Source organism: Carcharodon carcharias, chromosome 7 (assembly GCF_017639515.1).
Source record: "Carcharodon carcharias isolate sCarCar2 chromosome 7, sCarCar2.pri, whole genome shotgun sequence".
Lineage (NCBI taxonomy): Eukaryota > Metazoa > Chordata > Chondrichthyes > Lamniformes > Lamnidae > Carcharodon > Carcharodon carcharias.
In genome coordinates, this window is record NC_054473.1 from 47902951 (window position 1) to 47924869 (window position 21919).

Genomic DNA, 21919 nt, shown 5'->3' on the forward strand with positions numbered 1-21919 from the left:
ACATCGCAGGACCCTCAACCTCCCACTGCCCGCTTTAACCCTCACCATCACTTCCTATCACCATTCCCTGAGTATATCCCCCCAGGACATATCTATTGACAGCAAAGACCCCTCCCTCTGAACCCCTTCCCCTCTTCGCCCCCCCCCCCCACTTGCCCCTTCACACCTGCACACACCCCCATGCCCCTTCATACTTGCACACACCCCCAAACCCCTTCACACTTGCACACTCCCCGATGTCCCTTCACACTTGCACACTCTACCATGTCCCTTCACACTTGCACACTCCCCCATGTCCCTTCACAATTGCACACACCCCCTGCCCCTTCACACTTGCACATACCCCCACGCCCTTTCACACTTGCACACTCCCCCATGTCTCTTCACATTTGCACACACCCCCATGCCCCTTCACACTTGTACACATCCCCACGCCCCTTCACACATGCACACACCCCCACGCCCCTTCACATTTGCACACTCCCTCATGTCCCTTTATACTTGCACACTCCCCATGATCCTTCACACCTTCCCATGCCACTTTGCATCCGCAAACCCTCCATGCCCTTCACATCTGCATACCCTCCTTGCCGCTTCACACCTGCACAGCCCCTTGCCCCTTCATACCCACACACCCCCTATGCCCCTTCATACATGCACGCCCCCCATGCCCCTTTGTGTCTGCACACCCAACCCCTCATGTCCTTTCACACCCACTTCCCCCCAACCCGCACTCTAGCACGGCTCTTCTCAGCCTTCTGCTCCATACCAGCTCGCCCATTCCCTCTCTTTCCCTTACCCACCCCCCTCTAGGCCTCCACACCAGTCCTACCTCTTCACTCATCTTCTCCCTGTCTAATCCCCGTCCCAGTATAGACTATTGCTGCCCAACTGTAACACATGCAGCTGTCCACCTGCAGCTTGAATATCCACCTCCTGGAAGAAGCTGCAGCTTGAAGATCCAAACCCAGGAAGATGCTGCTTGTAGATTTACCTCCTGGAAGAAGCTGCTGGTTGAAGATCCAGCTCTTGGAAGTTGCTGCGCTGAGAACACCCACCTCCTGGAAGCTTCAGTGAGAAGATCCAGATGGTTGATGCTCCAGCCACCCACTGCTGCATGAGGTGTTCCAGGGTCCAGTCACTGGAGGCCTCCATCTTCAAATCTTTGCAATCAGAAGAGGCCTTCTTGCAGCTAAGTCCAATGTTTGCACATTACGTTGATACAGACGTGTTCTGGACTGGTGTGAAAATGCACTGGTGGCGCGGATGATTGGGCGGGCGGCAATACTGGTCAGGCCTTCATCTACATCCATTAATAGGGTGCAAAACAGTTTCACACTAGCCATTCGTGGCCCTGCTGTCATTTTACAACTGCAGGAAACCGATTTTTCAGCTCCGACCCCATTATTCCCCCCCACCCCCCCCCCCCAACCAACCCCCCCCCCCCCCCCCCCCAGCCCCCACCCCCCCCCCCCGCCTGCAATTAAACCCACCACCGGTGGGGGGGTGTCTGGAAAATTCCACCCCCTGTCTTCAACTTGAATGTCCTCACTAATCAGCCCACTTCAGTCTTGGCACCATCCTGATCTGAAGAGAGGTTGAAAAATTTAAGCCACTTGACAGTTGAAAACAATAAGGCCTCTGGACCAGATAGAATCCTTGCTGAAATTCTGAAACAGTGGAGATACAGTACTGGTACGGCTGCTCAAACTCATATTCTTCATCTGGGAAACAAAGCACATAGCAGGAAATCTCAAGGTGCGTTGTGATCATGACTATATTCAAGAATGGAGACAAGCCCAACTGTAGTAACTACAGAGGAGTCTCCCTGCTGTCTGTCACAGGGAAGATCATAACAAGGATACTCCTCAACTGCCCCCTCCAAGTGGCTGAGGAACTCCTTCCAGAGTTGCAGTGCAGTTTATACCAATCAAGAGGCACCACAGGCATGATCTTTATTGCACGGCAAATTCAAGAAAAGTGTAAGGAACAGCACAGGCTGCTATACATCGCATTTTTCAACCTTGCAAAAACCTTTGACTGTCTCCTGTGAAGGCTTATGGAGCATCCTCCTCAAATTTGGCTCCCACAGAAATTTGTCAGCATCCTCCGCCGACTCCACAATGACGTGCCAGCTGTGATCCTTAAGAGCAGAGCCACCACAAACCATATCTCAGTGAAGGCTGGGGTCAAGCAAGGCTGTTTCATTGCACCAACTCACTTCTCCATTTCCTCACTTCCAGCAAATTACCCACAGATGTGGAGATAATCTACAGAAGAAACAGGAAACTGTTCAACCAATGCCAATCCTAAACCAAAACCACTCTTAACCTCAGTCATAGAGCTTCAGTTTGCAGATGACATTTGTGTGGGAGCTCACGCAGAAACTGAGCTCCAGATCATTGTTGACTCCTTATGCAAAGCATTTGAGAAAAAGGGCCTTTCACTTAACACGTGGAAAACTAAGGTCCCCTCCCAATCAGCTCCCACAGCACAACACCAGCCCCTGTTAAGATCAACAGTGAGATCCTGAAAAACGTGAACCATTTTCCATATTGTGGGAGCCTCCTCTCGAGGAAGGCAGACATAAACAACAAAATTAATCATCGCCTCCATTATGCCAGCTCAGTCTTCGGCTGACCAGGGAAAAGACTATTTGAGGACCAAGGTCTCAAAGTCGAGACTAAGGTCATGGTTTACCAGGCCACAGTGATTCCCAGATTCCTGTATGCTTCGGTGACTTGGACAACCTATAGTTGGCACTTCAAAATGCTGGTGCCTTTGCAAGATCCCCCAAATCAATGGCAAGAAAGGCATTCCAACAGCAGCATTCTCTCCCAAGCAAACATGCCCAGCATTGAGACGCAAATCACTGAAAACCAGCTCTGCTGGGCAGAACATGTAGTTGATATGTTGACCCATACTCCCTCGGCTCGGGTTGTGGCAGCAAACTCCCAGGAGGACAGTAGAAGCACTTCAAGGATGTCCTCAAAGCATCCCTGAAGAAGTCAAATATCCCCACTGACTCATGAGAGACCGTAGCTTGTGAACAACCAAAATGGAGAAGGCTCATCCGGTAAGGTACTGAACATCAAAATTCTTCTTCTGGAGTGTGCAGAGGCGAAGTCAAGGCATTGGAGATGGCACACAAACTTCCAAATAATCCATATACCCAACCCAACAAGTACCATTCCCCCTGCACGTGGCATCTGCAGATTGTGCATGGGACTTATCAACCATCTCAGAACCCATCACAGTGGAGTGAAAGCACTCCTTGATCCCGGGGGACTGCCTAAGAGGAAAGATGTATAAAATGTTACATTGACCAGTGAAGAAAAATTTCAATTTTTTCTGATTTATTTATTTTGGTAGGTTGCCTTTTACCTTGCATTTTCCTCAAACCTTAGCAGTCTGGGTGGAAACCTATAGCAATTGTCACTGATATTAGTGGTTGATTCATGAGCAACACTATCCAAGTGAAAAGAGCTGGTCAATGCCACTTGTCCACCTGGTGAATAATGAATGAAGCTTTATAGGTAGGTGCATATGATTGACGGCAAAAGCTATAATTCAAAACCAAATAATAGTGCCAAATAGAAAAGTGCTGAAATATGTGTTACATCTCAAGGAATGAATTAGTGGTGAATGGTAAGATTGCTGAACTGCAGTTATGAAACCATATGTGCCAAGAAATCTCTTCCACTTATATAATATTTTTGACTTACCTTTTAAATGCGTTTTCTCTCAAATTGATTGTGGTCTACTGTGCCAAGCACTACAAGAGAAATACACTGATTCTGCACTACCAATGGCAAGCCACACTTGACATGAGCATGGATTTAACATTCTCAACCCTTACTTCAATTCTCCCATGTCACATGGTACACACTCTTCAACTGCAAGGCTTACACCTTAATTTACTTAACTGTTTGCAAGTGATGTTGGTGCACAATGCTCACCAAGATAGGCTGCCAGAGAGGGCACCTGATCTTGAAATCCCTCATCCCTTTTGAGGATTAAGTCAAGTAGCTAATAGACACTGGTTTATCTATTTCCCTGACAGATGACAAGGTTGATGGCATCTTGCCAATGACCAGGTGATGATTAACACCTTTTGAATCGTCACATGTACGTACAACCTTCCATTCCCAACCTACATCGCTTTAATTCTAAAGGAGTAATCCATACCCATTCTTCCATCACCTTTCTTGAAGATCCACCATAGCAACTGCAGTCACAGCCGGAAGAAGATGACAATGATGAGAAGGATGTGGGGAGTTTTTACTCTATTGGTACTTTATGACAATGATGAGGAGAATAAAGATTAGTCCACTCTCATTTCCAGCTGCTTCAAATTGCCCTGTTTTCCTCTGTCCTAACACACTCTAAACTGTGGCACTTGCTTTTTCTCTCCCACAGGCTAGCTTAGTGATTTTCACTGTGAGGAATTAAATAGTGAGGAATTGATACCATGTGATTCATTGAGCAAGAGGGACATGGAAGAGTGGAAAATAGAAAAAAATACGTATCCTTCATAGATGAGGCTGAAGAGATGGTTACAAATGGCTATGAAGTTGTGAGACCAAGAGCTCACGGACATTCACCTGAAAAGGTGAGCCTGAGGAACTTCATGCCTATTTACAGGCTCTGAAGACACCCTCCCAGAGAATTTGAAACACAAACAGATCAGCCTTGATCTTATTGAATGGTGGAGCAGGCTTGACGTGCCAAATGGTCTACTGCTCCTATTTTGTATGTTCGTAAGTGCTTCTCTAAACTTAAACAGACTTTCTTGGAGAGCTGTCAAACACTTGAGAAGGGAATTGAAATCAGACAGCCAGGTAACCCAATATTGTGTTTATCTGTAAAATATGGACCAAGCAGCAAATACAAAAGTCAGAAGTACATTAATTGCCTGGTTCAATGTCAAGTGTGTGATGCAAAGTTAAAAATAATTACAAATACAGCATTCTGTCTATGAAGAACTTTAGAAGTACAACAAAACTGAAATGATGCAAAACGTTCAAAGGTGACTGGAGCAAAATGCTAATATTTCCATTAGGCTTCACTACCCAAGATATGGATAGCCATTCCTAAGTATGAAACTAAGTAATGTGAAAAGGGGTAGGGGCAATCTGACTTTGTGAACAAAATAATAGTTGACAATGAAATGAACAAGTATTTTAAGGGGCTCATAAAATTCTAATTTGAAGGAGAGCCATCCAAGAAATCTCAACAAAATTAGAGTCGAAATAGAAGATAAGACTTTTGTTGGCACCGCTAGATGGAAAGAGGATGGTAACTCTCATAGAACAGTGGAGAATAACTCATTGCCAGATTCCCACTCCTGATCTAGCCGATGACATCTTCAAAAGAGCCTACTGCTGGATGACTATGGTGTTTGCTTGATTCAACAGGAAGTCCCTTCTAATATGCAAATTGATGTCCTATCGCATAAATAGGACTCTGACTGCCATTTTGGTGCACAACTAGGCAGTGCACATGCTATCCACATTCTGCCTGGTTTCACCTGCTGGTCCAGTTGAAGGAGGACCGTAAAATGAAGCTTTTAAAAAATATCGTTGTGAGGCAGGAGGAACAGGTGTTCTCCTCTGGGTTGTACTAAAAATAATGTGCGCTGCTCCTGCATCAGGTTTCCCTCTTCCATGCACCTGCAGGCCTACTCTGACCTGGCCAGATCTGCTTCTGGGTTACCCGATATTCATGCCTGATGAGCTGGAGCGAGGTGCCTGTGGTCTATCTGGTATTGAGGTTCGATCCTCAAAATTGACTGGTCCTCCCACTGACACATAAATATATTGTAAGCAAAATCTGATTCTACGTTGATTACCCTAACTGTGCAAGTACAGCCCACACTTGTGCGCCCCAGCCACCAACCAATAAGTGTAGATATGTAGAAGGGCCAACACAAACCATCCTTTAAGGGTCCCCCAGACAGTGAACTGGAATATAGTGATTTTCCCCACCGGGCAGTACCTGCCAATTCCCTCAGCCAAACAACATATTCTTCCTATACTGACCATCATTCTGGTGATTGTAGTTCAAATGACTCACCTCTTCATCTCTTCAACCCGGTGCTACTGACCAGCCAAATAACCCTGCTTCCCACCCACTCAGCAACAGTAATCAAAACGTCACTTAACTGACTTAACTCCCTTCATCCACTGTTTCCTGTGTTCCTCCTCATTGCTCCGTACCCCTCCCTCACTTTACCTTTACCCCTCCTCCTCCAAGCTCTCCTTTCTCTCTTCCCTTTTTGCCCTCCCTCCCTACTATCTTTTCTCTCCCAACTCCCCATCTCTTCCATACCTCCTCCTTTGCCTTTCTATCTCCCAACGCCCCATCTCTTCCTCCCTCCCATCCTCACTTGCCTTCTCCTTTAATGATCGTGTTTAATTATCCCCTACCCTCTAACCTTGTTTGGCCTGAATATTATACTTGGGGCAGGATTTTTCATTTTGGGTCAGGACCCTGATGCAGGGTCAAATGCAAGTCTTCACCCTGCACTGTGTCAGGAGCAGCAACCAAAAATTGATTTTGCCTTAATTAACCAATTAGTGGACCAAGGGTATGCTCGCTATCCAATCAAGCACAGTCAGTGGGCTCTCGAAGCAAAAGAACCAATAGGAGGCCCTCCAGCACTGAAGGAGTTGCAGCCTATCATTACAGGTAAGGGAGAGAGACAGGGTGCCTCCTCCTTGAGGTGCCCTCTCAGCAATTCTAAAAGATTTGAGCTGAGAAATGGTCACAGCTACGGGACCACTATTGTACAGGGAAAAGCCTTCCACAAGGTGTCAGTCCCGCCATCCCAGGAATCAGTCTGGTAAACCTTCACTACACTCCCTCTATAGCAAGAGCATCCTTCCTTATGTAAGGAGACCAAAACAGCACACAATATTCCAGGTATGGTCTCAGCAAGGACCTGTATAATTGCAGCAAGACATCCCTGCTCCTGATGTTCCCGATGGTGAGAGAGTCCAGAACCAGGGGTCAACGTCTGAGGATACGCGGTAGACCATTTAGGACTGTGATGAGGAGAAATTTCTTCACACAGAGAGTGGTGAGCCTGTGGAATTCACTACTACAGAAAGTGGTTGAGGCCAAAACAATGTATGTTTTCAAGGAGGAGTTAGATATAGCTCTTGGGGCAAAAGGGATCAAAGGATTTGGGAAGAAAGTGGGAGCAGGCTACTGAGTTGGAGGATCAGCCATGATCATAATGAATGGTGGACAGGCTCAAAGGGCCAAATGGCCTACTCCTGCTCCTATTTTCTATGTTTCTATGATAATTTTAAATGATTCACAGGTGTCAATCACGTTGAAAGTCAGAATTTAATAAAATGGCTCAGCCTATATATCTGTTCAAAACACTTTCAACAACTTGAAAGTAATACAACTCCAATCAGCCATCTGGGGCACTGGTTAGTTAAGAAAGGCAATTCCTACAATTAGCAATCCTTAGTATATTTACCTACCCTTTCTCCTATGGAAGCAATTGAAAACACATATTAATAACATTGGCATATCAGAATGTAATATACATTTTCTATGGTCTGCAGAAAACATCTAGTCTGAAACAAGATTAACTTGATGTGGGCTGTGATCAGAAAGACATTAAATAATCCCCAAAATAATATGCAAAAAGTTTTGTTTTTTTTACAGCCGGGTTATTAAAGGGTTCAATTAAGAAGACCTTTCAATTATTTTTCCGGTGAGAACTACAGTTAAAGACCAGAAATGATAATGTGCAACTTCCTGAACTCCTTAAGACAACTGGTGTGAATGCATAGAGATTCTTAAAACTGAACCATGAGATGAGAGTCAGTCGCAGAAATATAAATTAAGAGAAACATATTTACAAATGATGGACCAAGCTTATCTGGCTGAATAATCTAATGCACCCTTGTCATACTCTTATAAATAATTAGACATACCAAGTGATACCAACCCAATTCCACATTCTTTTATTCCTCATTGGCTGTTCAGATATTATCCTGCACTTGTAGTCCTGACAGCACGCGACTATCTAGTGTTGACTGTGTACTTAAATCCTAATCTCTGATGGTCCTACTTACACGTAGATCTGAAATAGCTGATGAATGGTACAGATACACTTACAAGAAAGAGTAAACTTGAACAACATTTTGTGCATCGTAGTACGTGTTTAAACAAAAATCTGTGTCATCAATATTTCAGTTACTCTGAGTCCTAATCATATTTGCTTTAGAAAAAAATGCTAAAATAAATATTTATATACATTTATAAAGATATGCAATATAGAAGAGAATCATAATAACTTTAGGAGTGTATTCACAGTCAGTTCATCACTTCAGACTTCATCACAACCTTGATCCAGATATGGATGCAGGAGCTGAATGTCATTGAATAGAATAATACTGCGAAGGAGGAGGCCATTCAGCCTATTAAGTCTGTGTCAGCTTTTTCAAAGAGCAATCCAGTTAGTCCCATTCCCCAGCTCTTTCCACAGATCTCTGCAATGTTTTCTCCTTCAAGTATTTATCCAATTTTGAAAGTTACTATTGAATCTGTTTTTAACCACCCTATTAGGCAGTGCATGCCAAATCCTAACCACTTGTCGATGAATAATTTTTCCTCATGTCACCTTTAGTTCTCTTGCCAAACAATTTAAGTTTGTGCCTTCTGGTTATTGATCTTTTGGTGAGGCAAAAGTGACTGCCCTAGATATCAAAGCAGCATTTGACTGAGTATGGCACCAAGGAGCCCTAGCAAAACTGAAGTCAATAGGATGGGGCCAAGGGTAAACCATTCCAGTGTTTGAAACTAAGAAAATGGTGACAATCATCATGGTACAGAACATCATTGTAGCATCTCCTCACGCAAGCATGCTAGGCCCAACCATCTTCAGCTGCTTCATCAATGTCCTATCATCGGTTATAAGGCATGGAGTAGGCTGCTTGTTGACCTTTCCAGTGACCAGTTCCATTTACAGCTCTTCTAATAATAGACCACAGCAGGTAACATCCAGACTTGGGTTGGCAAACAGAAGGTAAACTTCACTTCACACAATTTCCAGATGCTGACCACCTTGAACAAGAGAGGGCTCAGCCAGCGTCCATTGATATTCAATGGAACTACAATAACCAAGACCCTCACAATCAAAATCCTGTGGGTAACCATTGACCCAGAAGCTGCAAATAATCAGCCATGCCAAATCATAAGTTCAAGAACAGGACAGCTGCTGGGTACTCTGTGATGAATAGCTCATCTCCTGACCCCTCAAAGATCCATCACTATCTGGAGGCTAAAGTCAGTAGTTGTGATAGAATACCCACCACCAGTCTGGATATTAAGTCACAACAGCATTCGAGATGTCAACACTATCTAGGACAGTGCATTTCACTTGATTTTTTCCTCCTGCCAATGGACTCAGTATTCACACACCCTACCACCAACACACAGTGAACTGCAGCAACACATAAGGTTATGTTAACAATGTACTCCTGAAACTCTACAGCCAAGAAAAACAAGAGTAGCAATGTTGTGAGAATATCATCATCTCCAAGATCCCCTCAAGTCACACATCATTTTAACTTACATATATCACTGTTCCTTTACCACTGATGCGTCAGAATCCTGGAATTCCCTAACTATTATTGTGAAAGCACCATTACCAGAAGGAGTTAAATACTGTATATTAACAATACAGCATGATTAAACTGAATACTGCTGATGATAATGGTTTCAAAAGTAACAATTTTTTCCCCCAAATTTGGTACAATACTTGTCAAAATAAAACTTTAATATTTAAATATATGATAGTTGAATTTGAAATTTGAAATGTGAAATGTACCAGGTTCTAAATTTACACAAGACAAATTGTTATTGGAAGCTTCAGTACAGTTTATAGGAACAGCTAAATGCTAAGCAAGGCCAAAGGTTTTCAAGAAACATAAATATTATCTAATTAGAATTTCCCTCAATGTTCTGCCCTTGGCTTCTGCTCTCCCAACAGCAGTGACTTGCTGAGTATGATTTCAAAGGTACTGGTGGCACTTTATTACCTTGTTCAATTACTCACAATTGAGGCATGAGCCCAGACAGTGAATATTGGTCAGCTGTATAACCATGGGAGGCATCATAGTTAAGCTCATCCTTACATACAAACAAATGTGCTCCCAGCAAAGGTCACCTTGTAATGATCAGGAACAAGAACCATAATTTTATGTTCCTTTGATCAGAGGCTCCAAGGTCAATTGTTTCTTTCTCATGGTAAGAGGTTACTTACATATATGGTTATTATATTTACAATATTGGCAGTTTTCTATGGTCAATGAATTTTACTGAGTTTTATATTTTTCAATACTAGTGAAGCTTCTAAGAAGCTATGAGGGGAAGGCAGGGAGGAGAAATTATGAAAGTCATTTGTGTGCATTGCACTTTCCAGAAATCTAGAGTTGAGTAACTATCTGTTCGTGAGAGATTAGGAAAGGAAGTTGCCTGTTGCTTGCTTCTAATGAAATCCTATAAGGAAAAAGATAAGGAAATAGTCATAACATCCCAACCACAAGTGCTTTTGGTAATTGAACCAAACTGAAAATGATATAAAGTTTACATTAAAACTATTGGTTATTGATGAAGTTAATGTTCCTCTAAAATGTAATACTTTTGAGAAATGTGAGTGTATTGTGAAATTAATTGGACTATTAGGGAAAATATAGTCAAACCAAATAATTACAACTCTAAGGACAGCAGCAACACAGTTCTTATCAGAAGTCCATCTCAAAAAATTGAGCTGCTTTACACACTGTAATGGCACATCCACTGGGACCAAGAAAAATGTTTGCTCTGTTTATATTGAGATTTGCATTAAAAAATTCTACTTTCAGTCCTCAAAAAAATCAATGGGCTGTGATCCAGATAGTTAACTGAGTATGTGCCTGCAGTATTGGGCCTGATAAAATTTGTGGACAATGTGCAATGAGGCCAGGGGGATATGTGTGCCACTATGAATACATGTTGGACACTCACCTGTCTCATGTGCGCACCCAGCCTTAACCCTGGAGACCCCTTGCAGTCTTTGACCCTCTGTGTAAAGTAACTGTTCCAAAATTGTTTTATTTTTATGTTTACTCAAGCTTTGGGATCCAGGATGCTTCTTTTGCTTAGTTGGCATAATGGAGTACACTTTGGCCTTCTGGAGGGTAGGTATAAGTAATCTCAGGTGATATAGTGCCCTCACCAATCCCAATATTATGCTGAGTCTTTTATGGGCTGAATGGTGAGTACTAACAGCAAAAGAAGACCTTTTCCCCTCTAACTTGGCAGGTGTTGATGGGTGGGAAGAGGCTTTGTCACAGTTTTGTCATTTACAAGGGCTGCCAGGATTTCCCAGCAAGGTCAGGGCCCAGTGTTTTGTGCTACTTAGCTATTTCCTGGACTCATGCAGCAGGCTGTGGAAATGGAGAGGAAATTTGAAACCTCTGTCTTTTTAACAAAATACCAGTTGATTTCACGTAGCATCGCACATGGTCCATGAAAACGGCTGGATTTTAAGTTCCCAAAATTCTGAGAGCTGGGGAGTGGGGATTACGAGGGAGAAGTCTGGTAGTGAAACAAAGAAACCGTAGATGGAAGTTGTCCATGAGATCAGCAGCAGCAGCTTGGTGCTACGCGCATGGAATTTTGCTGAAAGTGGTTCAATGGCCTATGCAGAGCAGGACAGGTGAGCATAGCGGTACATTCAGCTACATCCTGATGTGTATCATCACAACCCCCTCACACTCTCTTCTCAAGCCTACTTCAGCAAAGAACTCCTCATGCTAACTTATCTTGCAGATCCATTCATTCCTCTGTTTGTGCACTTCTTCATTTCTCTATCTGTCCATCCACCAGACGGGGATGGCACACACCCTCATGTTTATGTAATGTCATGTCTATCCTTCATAGTCACTCTCAATAGATGCTCTCTATCTATTCAGCACCAGGGAGAGGAAGAGAACCAGAGGTGGCCCCCCAGCCACTTGTCAACTGACAGCTGCAGAGGAGGAGACACTAGACATCACTGGAGCCTTGGCATGCTTGGATGTCAGTGATGGGGAGATGGGAGCTGCCCAGCCAACTGGTGACAGAATTAAATATCAGACAGTGACATGGCATCAACGCTGACTCAAGTTGTCTTGATGTCAGCAATGAGTGGAATATGGTCATGTGCTTGATTATCAGTTAAAACATTCTTACCATGACAGTTTGAATTCATGTCTTTAATCTTCCACAGAGCTTTCAAGTGTCCTGGAAGAGGATGAGGATGAATCCTCAGAGAAGGTCACTCATTCCAAGAGTGCATCTTACAGGAGTCATGCAGACCATGCACCAGTTCAAATATTCACATTTTGGTGCAGCCAGCAAGGAAGATAGTTGGATTTTCACCTGGTGATTTACAAATCACAAGTGAGCAAGAGGAGATGGTGGAGGAGGGGCAGCAGCAGAGAGTCAGTGTTAGAGCCTGCGTTGGCAGTTGCAGGACACTCCAAGCTCTGCTTAGCTGGACACAGATAATATATCTTGGGGCCATCAATGAACAGAATACTCTGGACAAGTATCTAAAAATGTGAGTGTACCAGCAGACATTCCAGTAGCCCTTTCATGCTTATAGAGAGATTGGAGAAGTTTATCTCAAGCATGCGATAGCATGATGGCACAGGCCTTTGCTTTGGTGTCTTCATCCATGAAAAGAGTGGCAAGCTGCACAGAACATCAAAAGTGGCAATCTAATGAATGCATGTTGGCCGTTACCTGTGCACACTATGACTGCCACCTTAAATGCTACCCTAGCTTTGGCCGTTCATTTGCCCCACTGATCTGAAGCAAAGTGTTCTCCAGCTCACCGCGAACAGGGAAGTGCAGATGGGCCATCAGAGGGATGATGGTGAAAGGAGACATGGAAGTGGTGTTTTGGCTCAAAGTGCTTCCTCTTCTCACCCATTGCCCCATGCACCCTCTGTCAGTCAGTACCTCACAAGCTGGCTCATGTCCCAATGGCTGAGTCTTCCCTTGCACAGACACAAGTGGAGACTCTTTGATGGGACGCTCAAGGGTTCCAACCCCAGAGTATGTTGGCCAAGAGCATCTCAACAGTCAGAGCAGGGGTCTGAGCAGCCTGCTTCTATCCCTGCTGAAGCCACAGGGGTTGCATAGGGGAAGAGGAAAAAGTATATGTTAGATTGGTATGTTTCTGTTTTATTTTTGAGCCTTATAAATATCATCTCGTTCCACCACTTTCCCATCTTTCATTTTTTTGTTTCCTGGCTGGCAAGTGACAATTTCACTTGTGATGAATGGAAAGACATGCTGTATCATGTTCTGCCTCTTCCTCCTCAGAATTGTCTGAAGAGGCTCAAGGCTCTGTGTCTTGTTCTGCCTGCAGGTCCAAACCTTATTGTTGAGGAATGTTAGGCAGAGTGCAGCACACCGCCACCATTCTAGAGACCCTGAATGGTACATATTGAAGGGTGCCTCCAGAATTGTCCAGGCACCTTAAGTGCATCTTCAGCATGCAGATGGCTTGCTGGATTGTACATCTGTTTGTCATATGGCTTTCTCTGTATCACTCCTGGGCCTCACTGGTTGGATCCCTCATGGATGCCTTCGGTCATGTTTTGAATGGGTATCCCTGAACTCCAAGCAGCCAGCCAGCAAGTCCGCTTTGAGGTGTGAAGAGATTGGGGAGGGTGGATTGCTGCAGGACAAAAACATCATGGCAGCTACCCAAGAATCTTGAGCACAACTGCATTGGGGTCTTTTTGTGGTTGCACACCAGCTGCACGTTGATAAAGTGGAAGGCCTTGCGGCTGAAGAACGCTTTTGGGTGATCTGGGGTGCCTTAACTGCTACATGCAAGCAGCCAATGACACTCTGCACCACTGGTAATCCAGCCATAGTTGCAAACCCCAGTGCCGGCTCATTCTGGCTGACGTCATTTCAAAGTTGACATAATTGCCTGTCCTAGAAAACGAACCATCAGTTACCTATCTTACGCATTTGTAAATTACTGATTGCAAAATCCTGCAACTGTCTCTGCCAGAGCTCTGAAAGGATCTAGAGGCAAAGAATTTGAAGGCTGTTGGCGACTTTGACAGCCGGAGGTAAAGTTTGGCCACCAGGTCCACTTGGCAGCAAGTCTTATTTTAGCAAGCTGCAAATGTCTGACACTATCCGCCCTGAGGCCCCGACTCTTCTGAGACATTTGTGTTTTGATATGTCAAAGAAGCTCATCCTCTGCCTGTGGGTCCCGTGAGCTGCACCTCTCGGCTGATTCCCTCTCTCCTGTGGAGCTACAGGTTTGTGTGGAGAAGGCAGCTGCTACTCCTGCTGATACTGCTCATCTTGGCCCATATGCTGTCTCCTTTTGGACCTCAGGTAAATGGTATTGTAAAATGTCTTTAAGGTATTGCAGCATGACATTACAAAAAGGAAATATGTCAAACGATCCAGTTTTAGTTTCACTTATGCTTTTAAGTAGAGTGCGCACACAGACAGTTCTGCTGCTGGTGAGTTCAAGCTTCCTGTTCATGTATATCTGTTCTCATGTGCCTAGTTTTAAGAAATGAACCCACAACTGTTTACCCAATCCCCTATGAGTGATTGGTGCATTTATATCATTATAAAAATACAACATGGTGTGCAGCAGTGGTTCCTTCTAACTGACATGGTGAAGAGACTTATATCATGCTACATGGAATGAAATGACCCTTGATATTTTGGCCAGACTGCAAAGAAGTCGCAATGTCAGAGTGTGTTGAACTTGCAGTATGATGACTGCACAGAAAAGCTTTGAAGACACAGTGCTGGGATAGTGCTCAAATAAAGAGCTGGTAAGCAGAAGGATCCCTCATGGTGAATAGGACAGCATGTCAAGTGGATCAGCACCGGGTTAGCTCAGTCAAGAAAGGCAAGTAACCTTGGGCCGGATCGATAGCTAGTGAGGTTAGTCAAACAAAAAAAAGTCATAAAAATCGGGCCAGAGAGGGTTGTGATTATAATGAGTAGAGTTTCAGAAAAGTGTGCGAAAGCAGCTACAGCAATACTCATCCCAGGTACTATAGGAGAAGGAAGGTCAAAGGGATATTGTCAGAACGTCCACAAGTTTCCCAGTTTGAATTGGGATGCAGCTGACCTACTATCCGAATTCAAAATAATTAAGCAGTGTACAAAGCTTTGGTTTCTTGATTCAGGTCGTATCTGTACCAGACAAGCAAGCCATAAAAAGTCCCCCAGCAATTGGGAATGAAGGTCTACAGAGGCTGAACACATCATGATTAATGGCAAGAGAGCTAATGGATTCCCAAAAGATATGGACTACATTGGAAGACTGGCTCAGAATCAGGTTAAAATTCCATATTTATTGACTTAAGTTCATGTTATTTTGACACCAGCCTATGGAACCCATAGACCACTTCATCAGCAGATGTAGAAAAAAGGGCACATACTGAGATATTTCCAATGCAGAGCTAGCAGACATAATTATTAAGTTGGTGATTGCATCCACTCTCATGGAAGCATTCCAGCAAAATCTGCTAGACAAGCCCAAGACATATAGTATCAAATGGCTACTTGAGGATGGACGTAATTACGAAACGATCCTCCCATATCCATGAAGCTTACAGGTCCTAAGTACAGCTTCAACTGTTGATGCACTCACTAGAACGCCTAAATCTAGCAAGACATATAGAAGGTGTGGCCTTCTGCATGCATCAAAGAAATGCCCAGTTTTCCAGAAATTCTGCAAGGTATGTGGCAGAAAGGGCCATTGGCAGTGGCAGTGCACTAGAGCAAAGGCTGATACAGCTACAGGGAACCATACACTGATCCAAACAGACACAATAGGTACCTTCAAGTGGTAAGAATGACCATCTGGTATTCCATCAGAAACATATACACAACGTAACTGACAAACCAGAAAATGATGATGATGTGCGCGACGAGTCGAAGAGTGGTGATCATAGGTTTCACACTGTCAATCTTGTGGAAAACATAGATACCATCACACCATCTAAAGTGTTTGCCAAGATTTGAATTATCTGCCCTGAGAAAGTTGGGAAATACTCGTTATTGGCTAAGATTGACACAGAAGCAAATGCCGACATACTACCCCTGCGAATTTTGAAAAACATGTGTCCACAGGCATGGATGGCCTTGGCAAAATCTACTGTTGTGAAATTTTCAGCGTACAATGGTTCACTTATTCCATGCACAGGATCCATAGTCCTGGAGAGTGAATACAATCAACCCTCCTGGATGTCACAGATGTTCTTCATTGTGGAAACTAAAGGCCCAGTGATTGTAGGTCTTCCAGCATGCAGTGATCTCACATTAGTGACAATCCATGGAATCAGTCAGACCTCACATGGCAGATCAACCTCAGAAACTACTCCTATCACCTCTGTTCATGGCTTAACCTTGAAATATCCAGAACGTTTTGACAAAATTGCCAGTTTCAAGGGAGTTGCAACTTGTAGGAGAATGCAAGCCCATCAACTGATGTGGTACATTTTGCACAATGCAAATGCCAACAGCGAGGAAATGGCGAAAGATTCTACACTATAAAACTGTGGAAAATCATCATTGAAGGATGGCCTGATTCAATTCAGCATGTCCACGAAAATGAGAGACTATTTTGGCCTTCTGGGATGAACTAGGCATTGAGGTCATGATCCATGATCTTAAGAGCATATGCCAAATCAGCACAAAGAACTATTGATTCCACATGAAGTTCCTACCCATCCTTGGTCCAAAATCACATTTGGTCTATTTCATGTCCATGGCACTGACTTCATTGTCATCATTGACTACTTTACCAAGTACTCCATTATTTGACAATTGCACAATTTGTCAAGCACAACTGTTGTATACACTCTAGTTATTTTCAGTTTATTTGGCAGGCCTAGAGAGATCATGGTGGAAAACAGTCCTCAATTTATTGGTAAGCCATTTCAGAATATGTGTGAGAAGTGGAATATTGATCACACTACTGCTTGTCCTCACTACCCTAGATCTAACAGGCTAGCTGAACAAATGTGAAATCCCTAATTCTCAAATGTAGACAGACCAAGCAAAATCTACACATTGCAATGTTATATCTGAGAACAACACTTTCAAGTGCAACTATTCCATTACTGGCAGAGCTCATGTTTGACAGACCACTGCATACCAATTTATTACTCTTACTCATTTTACTCTCTCAGAAACTAGAAAGCAGCTCTTAAAACTGTAAGAGAAGGTGACCAACATGTGCAATAAAAGGGCAGGTACTGAATTGCCAAGTTTACAGTTGGGACAACAAATTCACATCCAGGAACCTGCAGAAGGTATGTGGCAACCAACCAAGGTGACAAGGATTTGTTTGGAACCAAAGTCCTATGAAATCATTACACACAAAGGAGCAATGGTGAGGTGTAACCAAGGACAAATCAGATCCATTCCAACTCCTCAATAATGGTACAATCCTATTGCATCGAGGACAAGATCTCAAATGCAACCAGGATCAACATCCTAGAATGACAATCTCACAGATCACTGTGGGCAATTAAAGAAACCTCCAGACAAGGTTCATTACAAAATCTAGGTGTACTAGCAGATATACTTCTTTCGAAGGGAGGGAGAGTTTCTTTAAAAGGGGGATATTGTAATATGCCTTTAAGGGATTGCAGCATGACATCACTAGAAAGAAGTATGTCATGTGAGCCAGTTTTAGTTTTACTTTTGCTTTTAAGTAGGACACACACAGAGACAGCTCTGCTGCTGGTGTCTTCAAGCTTTATATCCATGAATATCTGTTCTCATGTTCCTAGTCTTAACAGATGAACCCATACTGTGTTTACCTAATCCTTTATAAGTGATTGGTACCTTTATATCATTATAAAAAGAGGACAAGTGGCAGCCATACTAATTTGTTAGATCAGAGCCCCAAAGTGCAGATTGATGTAGAAATATCCAAAGTTGTCAAAGGTACCTCACAGCAAAAGTACTGCAAACAAAGCCTTTCACACAAGCAGGCAAGAAGGTACGTGTGAGGTGTCAGTACTTATTGGCATATTTTCCTATCATGTCTTCAACCGCTGTGTTGTCATCTTACTTTCATCAGTGAGTTTCAGGAAGCCCAGAAAACCCATGGATCCAGTCAAGTGGCAAAATCTGTATTAATATTGCTGAGTTTGACTGATTAACATATTGCAATTGATAACCCATCTGTCTCAAGGGAGTTACTCACATGCAGCCTAATGCACTGGAGTTAAATGTGGAAGTTGACAGGTTCAAGCCATCTTCTCTGTATACTGTTAACTTTGCCCATTTTAACCCCACACATTTTCCCAAATTCACATGCGCTAAGCATATTAAATTTTAACCCAAAGTTTCATCTTCAGGTGAAATGGGGTTAGAGGACAGACCATAATTAGATCAGGGTGCACAAATGGAATTCAGTACATATTGTAAAGTTATACATTTTGTCCCTATTTCTATATATTACTTTGATTTTATGTTAAGATTTATAGTTAAACACCATAACCTATGTGAATTTAAGAAGAAACAGAGTTGGTTGTAGCATATGAGTTTCAGCAGTACAGGCTGAGGAATTGGAAATAAGACTAAGGCACTACAGCACCATCACTGCCAGGAGGGCGTCATTACAGTGTGATCACTTTGCATAGACATTTGACCCCACCATAATTCTACCTCAAGCAGCAAGAGAGTCTGTATGGCCTGGGAGAAAATTGAAGAATTTTAGGTAAGGACTGTGCTGCCAATTTTTAATTGCGTTTCCCCAAACCCCAATTTTAAAATCCAGTCAGGACCTCTAACCTTCAAATGGCAGCCAAAAATTCTGATGTCTGATTCCATTGCAGCTATGATTCTGGAGACAGATAGGAATGTGCATAAGTCCTGTCTAGCATTAGAATAGTGGGGAGAAGATGAGGAAAACATCTTATTTTCTCAAAAAGACAGACTGCAGCTTAGTCTATAATTTTATTATATCTCTTTCTTTTTGAGAAGAAAGGAAAGGAAACCAACTGCTAAAACAAATAAATTCCGCAATTTGCAGGAAGTTTTATACTTCACCTGTGCCCAGTCTCCTGTTTTCCATTTAGGACATCTACCTCCTCGGCATCGTTTGTGTGTTTTAGGTCTTTCCAGATGTTTACAGTTCTCTTCCTCTACTTCCTTTCCATCTTTAGTCATGCAGTAAACAGTGCGATACTTACTTCCTTTCCCACAGGAAATGGAGCACTGAAAGTAAAGTAATTATAGAAGTTATTTTTTTGCTCTTCTTTACTTATCTTTATAGTTTTAAAGGAGATTTTCCTGCGTCTGCTCTTCGGCACCATAGATCACCTAGGTGGTGAATATCGGGTGGGTCAGAGGTACAACTATAAAGAGCACATTTGATTTTCCTCCATTCACATTAATGGAAGAAAACCAGTTACGTACATGTCTTTAGAACTATCTCTAATCTGTTCAATATTTAAATATTCAATGCATCCCGGCAATCTGGTATACCTAGATATAGACCCAGCTTTGAGGTCATGAAAGGTACACATGCTCTTCCACTTTATTTCTCTCCATCCCTGTTATGATATGACAGGTGGTACTTGCCGAGCTGACTAAATCCCAAAGGGAAACTTGGTCAGGCTATCACAACGGTTTGCAATTTGTATTTTATCATGATACGGTATGTGCACTGAAGTCAGAAGTAAAGATTCCACCACTACCACCTTTGGAGATTTTAAACATTAAATTAAAACACTTATTAACAAAAGAGAAGCAAACATAAACACACAAGATTACAGTTACACTGTTAAATTTAGTCTTATAAATTTCTCAAAATAATTCTACTTAGCTAGATGCACAAATAAACACCCTTTCTCAGGGAACAGTCCCAATAGATTCTTAATCTATGAAACATCCAGTAATATTAGCACAAGGTACTCATGTTGCTACAAGGGAACACGCTTCTCTCTCCCTCTCACTTGTTAATGGAAATCTAAGGCTTGTAACAAAACCTTCCTTTCTAGAACAAGCAAACAGTGGCTAGAGGCTGCTTGTTCACAGACCTGTCTTTGCACAGCCTATCCTTCAAGATCTCACATGACCACTCACCTCATGCAGCTTTCAATCTTTCCTTAAATGCGTTTCTCCCCTTTTATCTTTTAAACGCACCGTTTTTAATCTTCTTTTGAAAGTTACCTTTCCCAGAATCTAAAAATCTTTCATGTTGTCATTATAGCCACTACTAATGGGAAAAATAAACTTAATAACTTTGCTTTATTTATTTATAATCTTTACAAGCCGTAAAACTTCTTGTTATGTCTCTTTGAAATTTAACAGCTAAAAATTCACTCTCGTTTATCTCCTAATGCAAATTCCTATTGAGGCTGTATCTGTTGTGATCCTATCTTATCTTGTCCATCTCCACTTCAAAATGCCTACTTTTACACCTAATTCCTTTGGTAATTTAAACCTTGCAGTCCAACTGTCTACAGTTTAATTAAATTAATCACACACGTGCACACACACACACACACACACACACACACACACACACACACAAAGCTGCTTCACAGTATCACACAGTAATATTAGCAAAATATTTTCTTTACAATCCCTCTCTTTTTTCCATCCATTTTTTTGTTTATTCTTCCTACAAATGTGCAAAATTACTGTGCCTTAACGCATAATTAATGTCTACACTAATAAACAAGACGATTCATTTTCTTAATGCATGTAAGTATGAAATAAGGATACACTTTCGAATCTCCCAAAGAAAACTAATACATTGTGCAGCAATCTTTCAAGAAAATAAGAGGGAGGCTCAAATATACCACCCTTTTGGGTCAGTATAGGGAAAAATATTAAATTAATTATCAACATAAAGGAAAATGCCAGTTTTTTAGCCCTCACTTTGAAGCTACTAATGTCACCCTTTTACAGTAGGTTCACTGAACTCCCAAGTGTCTGAGAACTTCTGAAGTACAAACATCTGACAACCCCACTTTGATTTCAGATTAGGCATTACTAAAAGATCAAAGAATCCAAGGAGGAGTGAAATGGTGACAAATATTTAACATGGCAAGTATTCAGAGTACAATGCATTGCACAGCAGGGTAATTAAACTGTTATATTTCATCACTTTCAATACATAGAATTGCATAGAAAATGCAGCACAGAAACATGCTATTCAGTGCAACTAGTCTGTGTTAGTATTTGGACTCCATTCAAACCACACATTCTATGTCATCTCAGCCTTTCAGCATATTTTTCTATTCCTTTTTCTGTCATGTGCCATCTAGTTTCCTTCGGAAAGCATCTAAGCCAAATGCCTCAACCACTTCCCGTGATAGTGAGTTCCACATTCTAATGAAGCTTGCAACAGACTCTTAGAAATCTAGGATTAAGAAGTTTACAGCCTTGCAGAAATCATTGTTTAAAACATTTTAAAACTATATGAGCTATAAACCTGAGGAGTTACCAATTGGTGAAGCGCTTTAATTGGATGACAATAATGTTGTGCTTTGGCATTGTAGGACACAAGTTCCAGAAATTCCACACACTTGAGTTCCTAATTTGAACTGTAAAGTAATTGTCTGAGTAGAAGAATGAAGACATTTTCCCCAAAGAATGGAGAATTGAAGGACTGTAGAATATATCTTACTGACATATTCAGACTGCCAAAGGCTTGGTAGGTTGTTTGATCTCAGTGGAATACTATGAAGCTCAAGGAGCAGATAATATGAAAAAAATACTTACTGAAAAATAAGCAGAATAGAAGAAACTATACCAACTGATGTTCTCCAATTCCCCAGCAAAATAACTATATCAGACCAAGAAAATTCAGCTTAATTCCCTTGATAGCGCTGAGTTAGCA

The 21919-nt window shown here is 42.3% G+C and overlaps 1 protein-coding gene across 3 annotated transcripts in view; it reads right to left on the reverse strand.

Annotated features, from left to right (window-relative positions):
• Window positions 1–21919, reverse strand: part of LOC121280151 (A disintegrin and metalloproteinase with thrombospondin motifs 9-like) — a 325713-nt gene that overhangs the window by 68276 nt on the left and 235518 nt on the right. For all 3 annotated transcript variants that reach the window (XR_005943545.1, XM_041191847.1, XM_041191846.1), the window contains exon 29: window positions 19117–19284. Coding sequence is in view for 2 of the 3 variants with exons in the window: in XM_041191847.1 (XP_041047781.1) it covers window positions 19117–19284 (168 nt within the window). In the remaining variant the exon portion in view is untranslated. The remainder of the gene's footprint in view (window positions 1–19116; window positions 19285–21919) is intronic.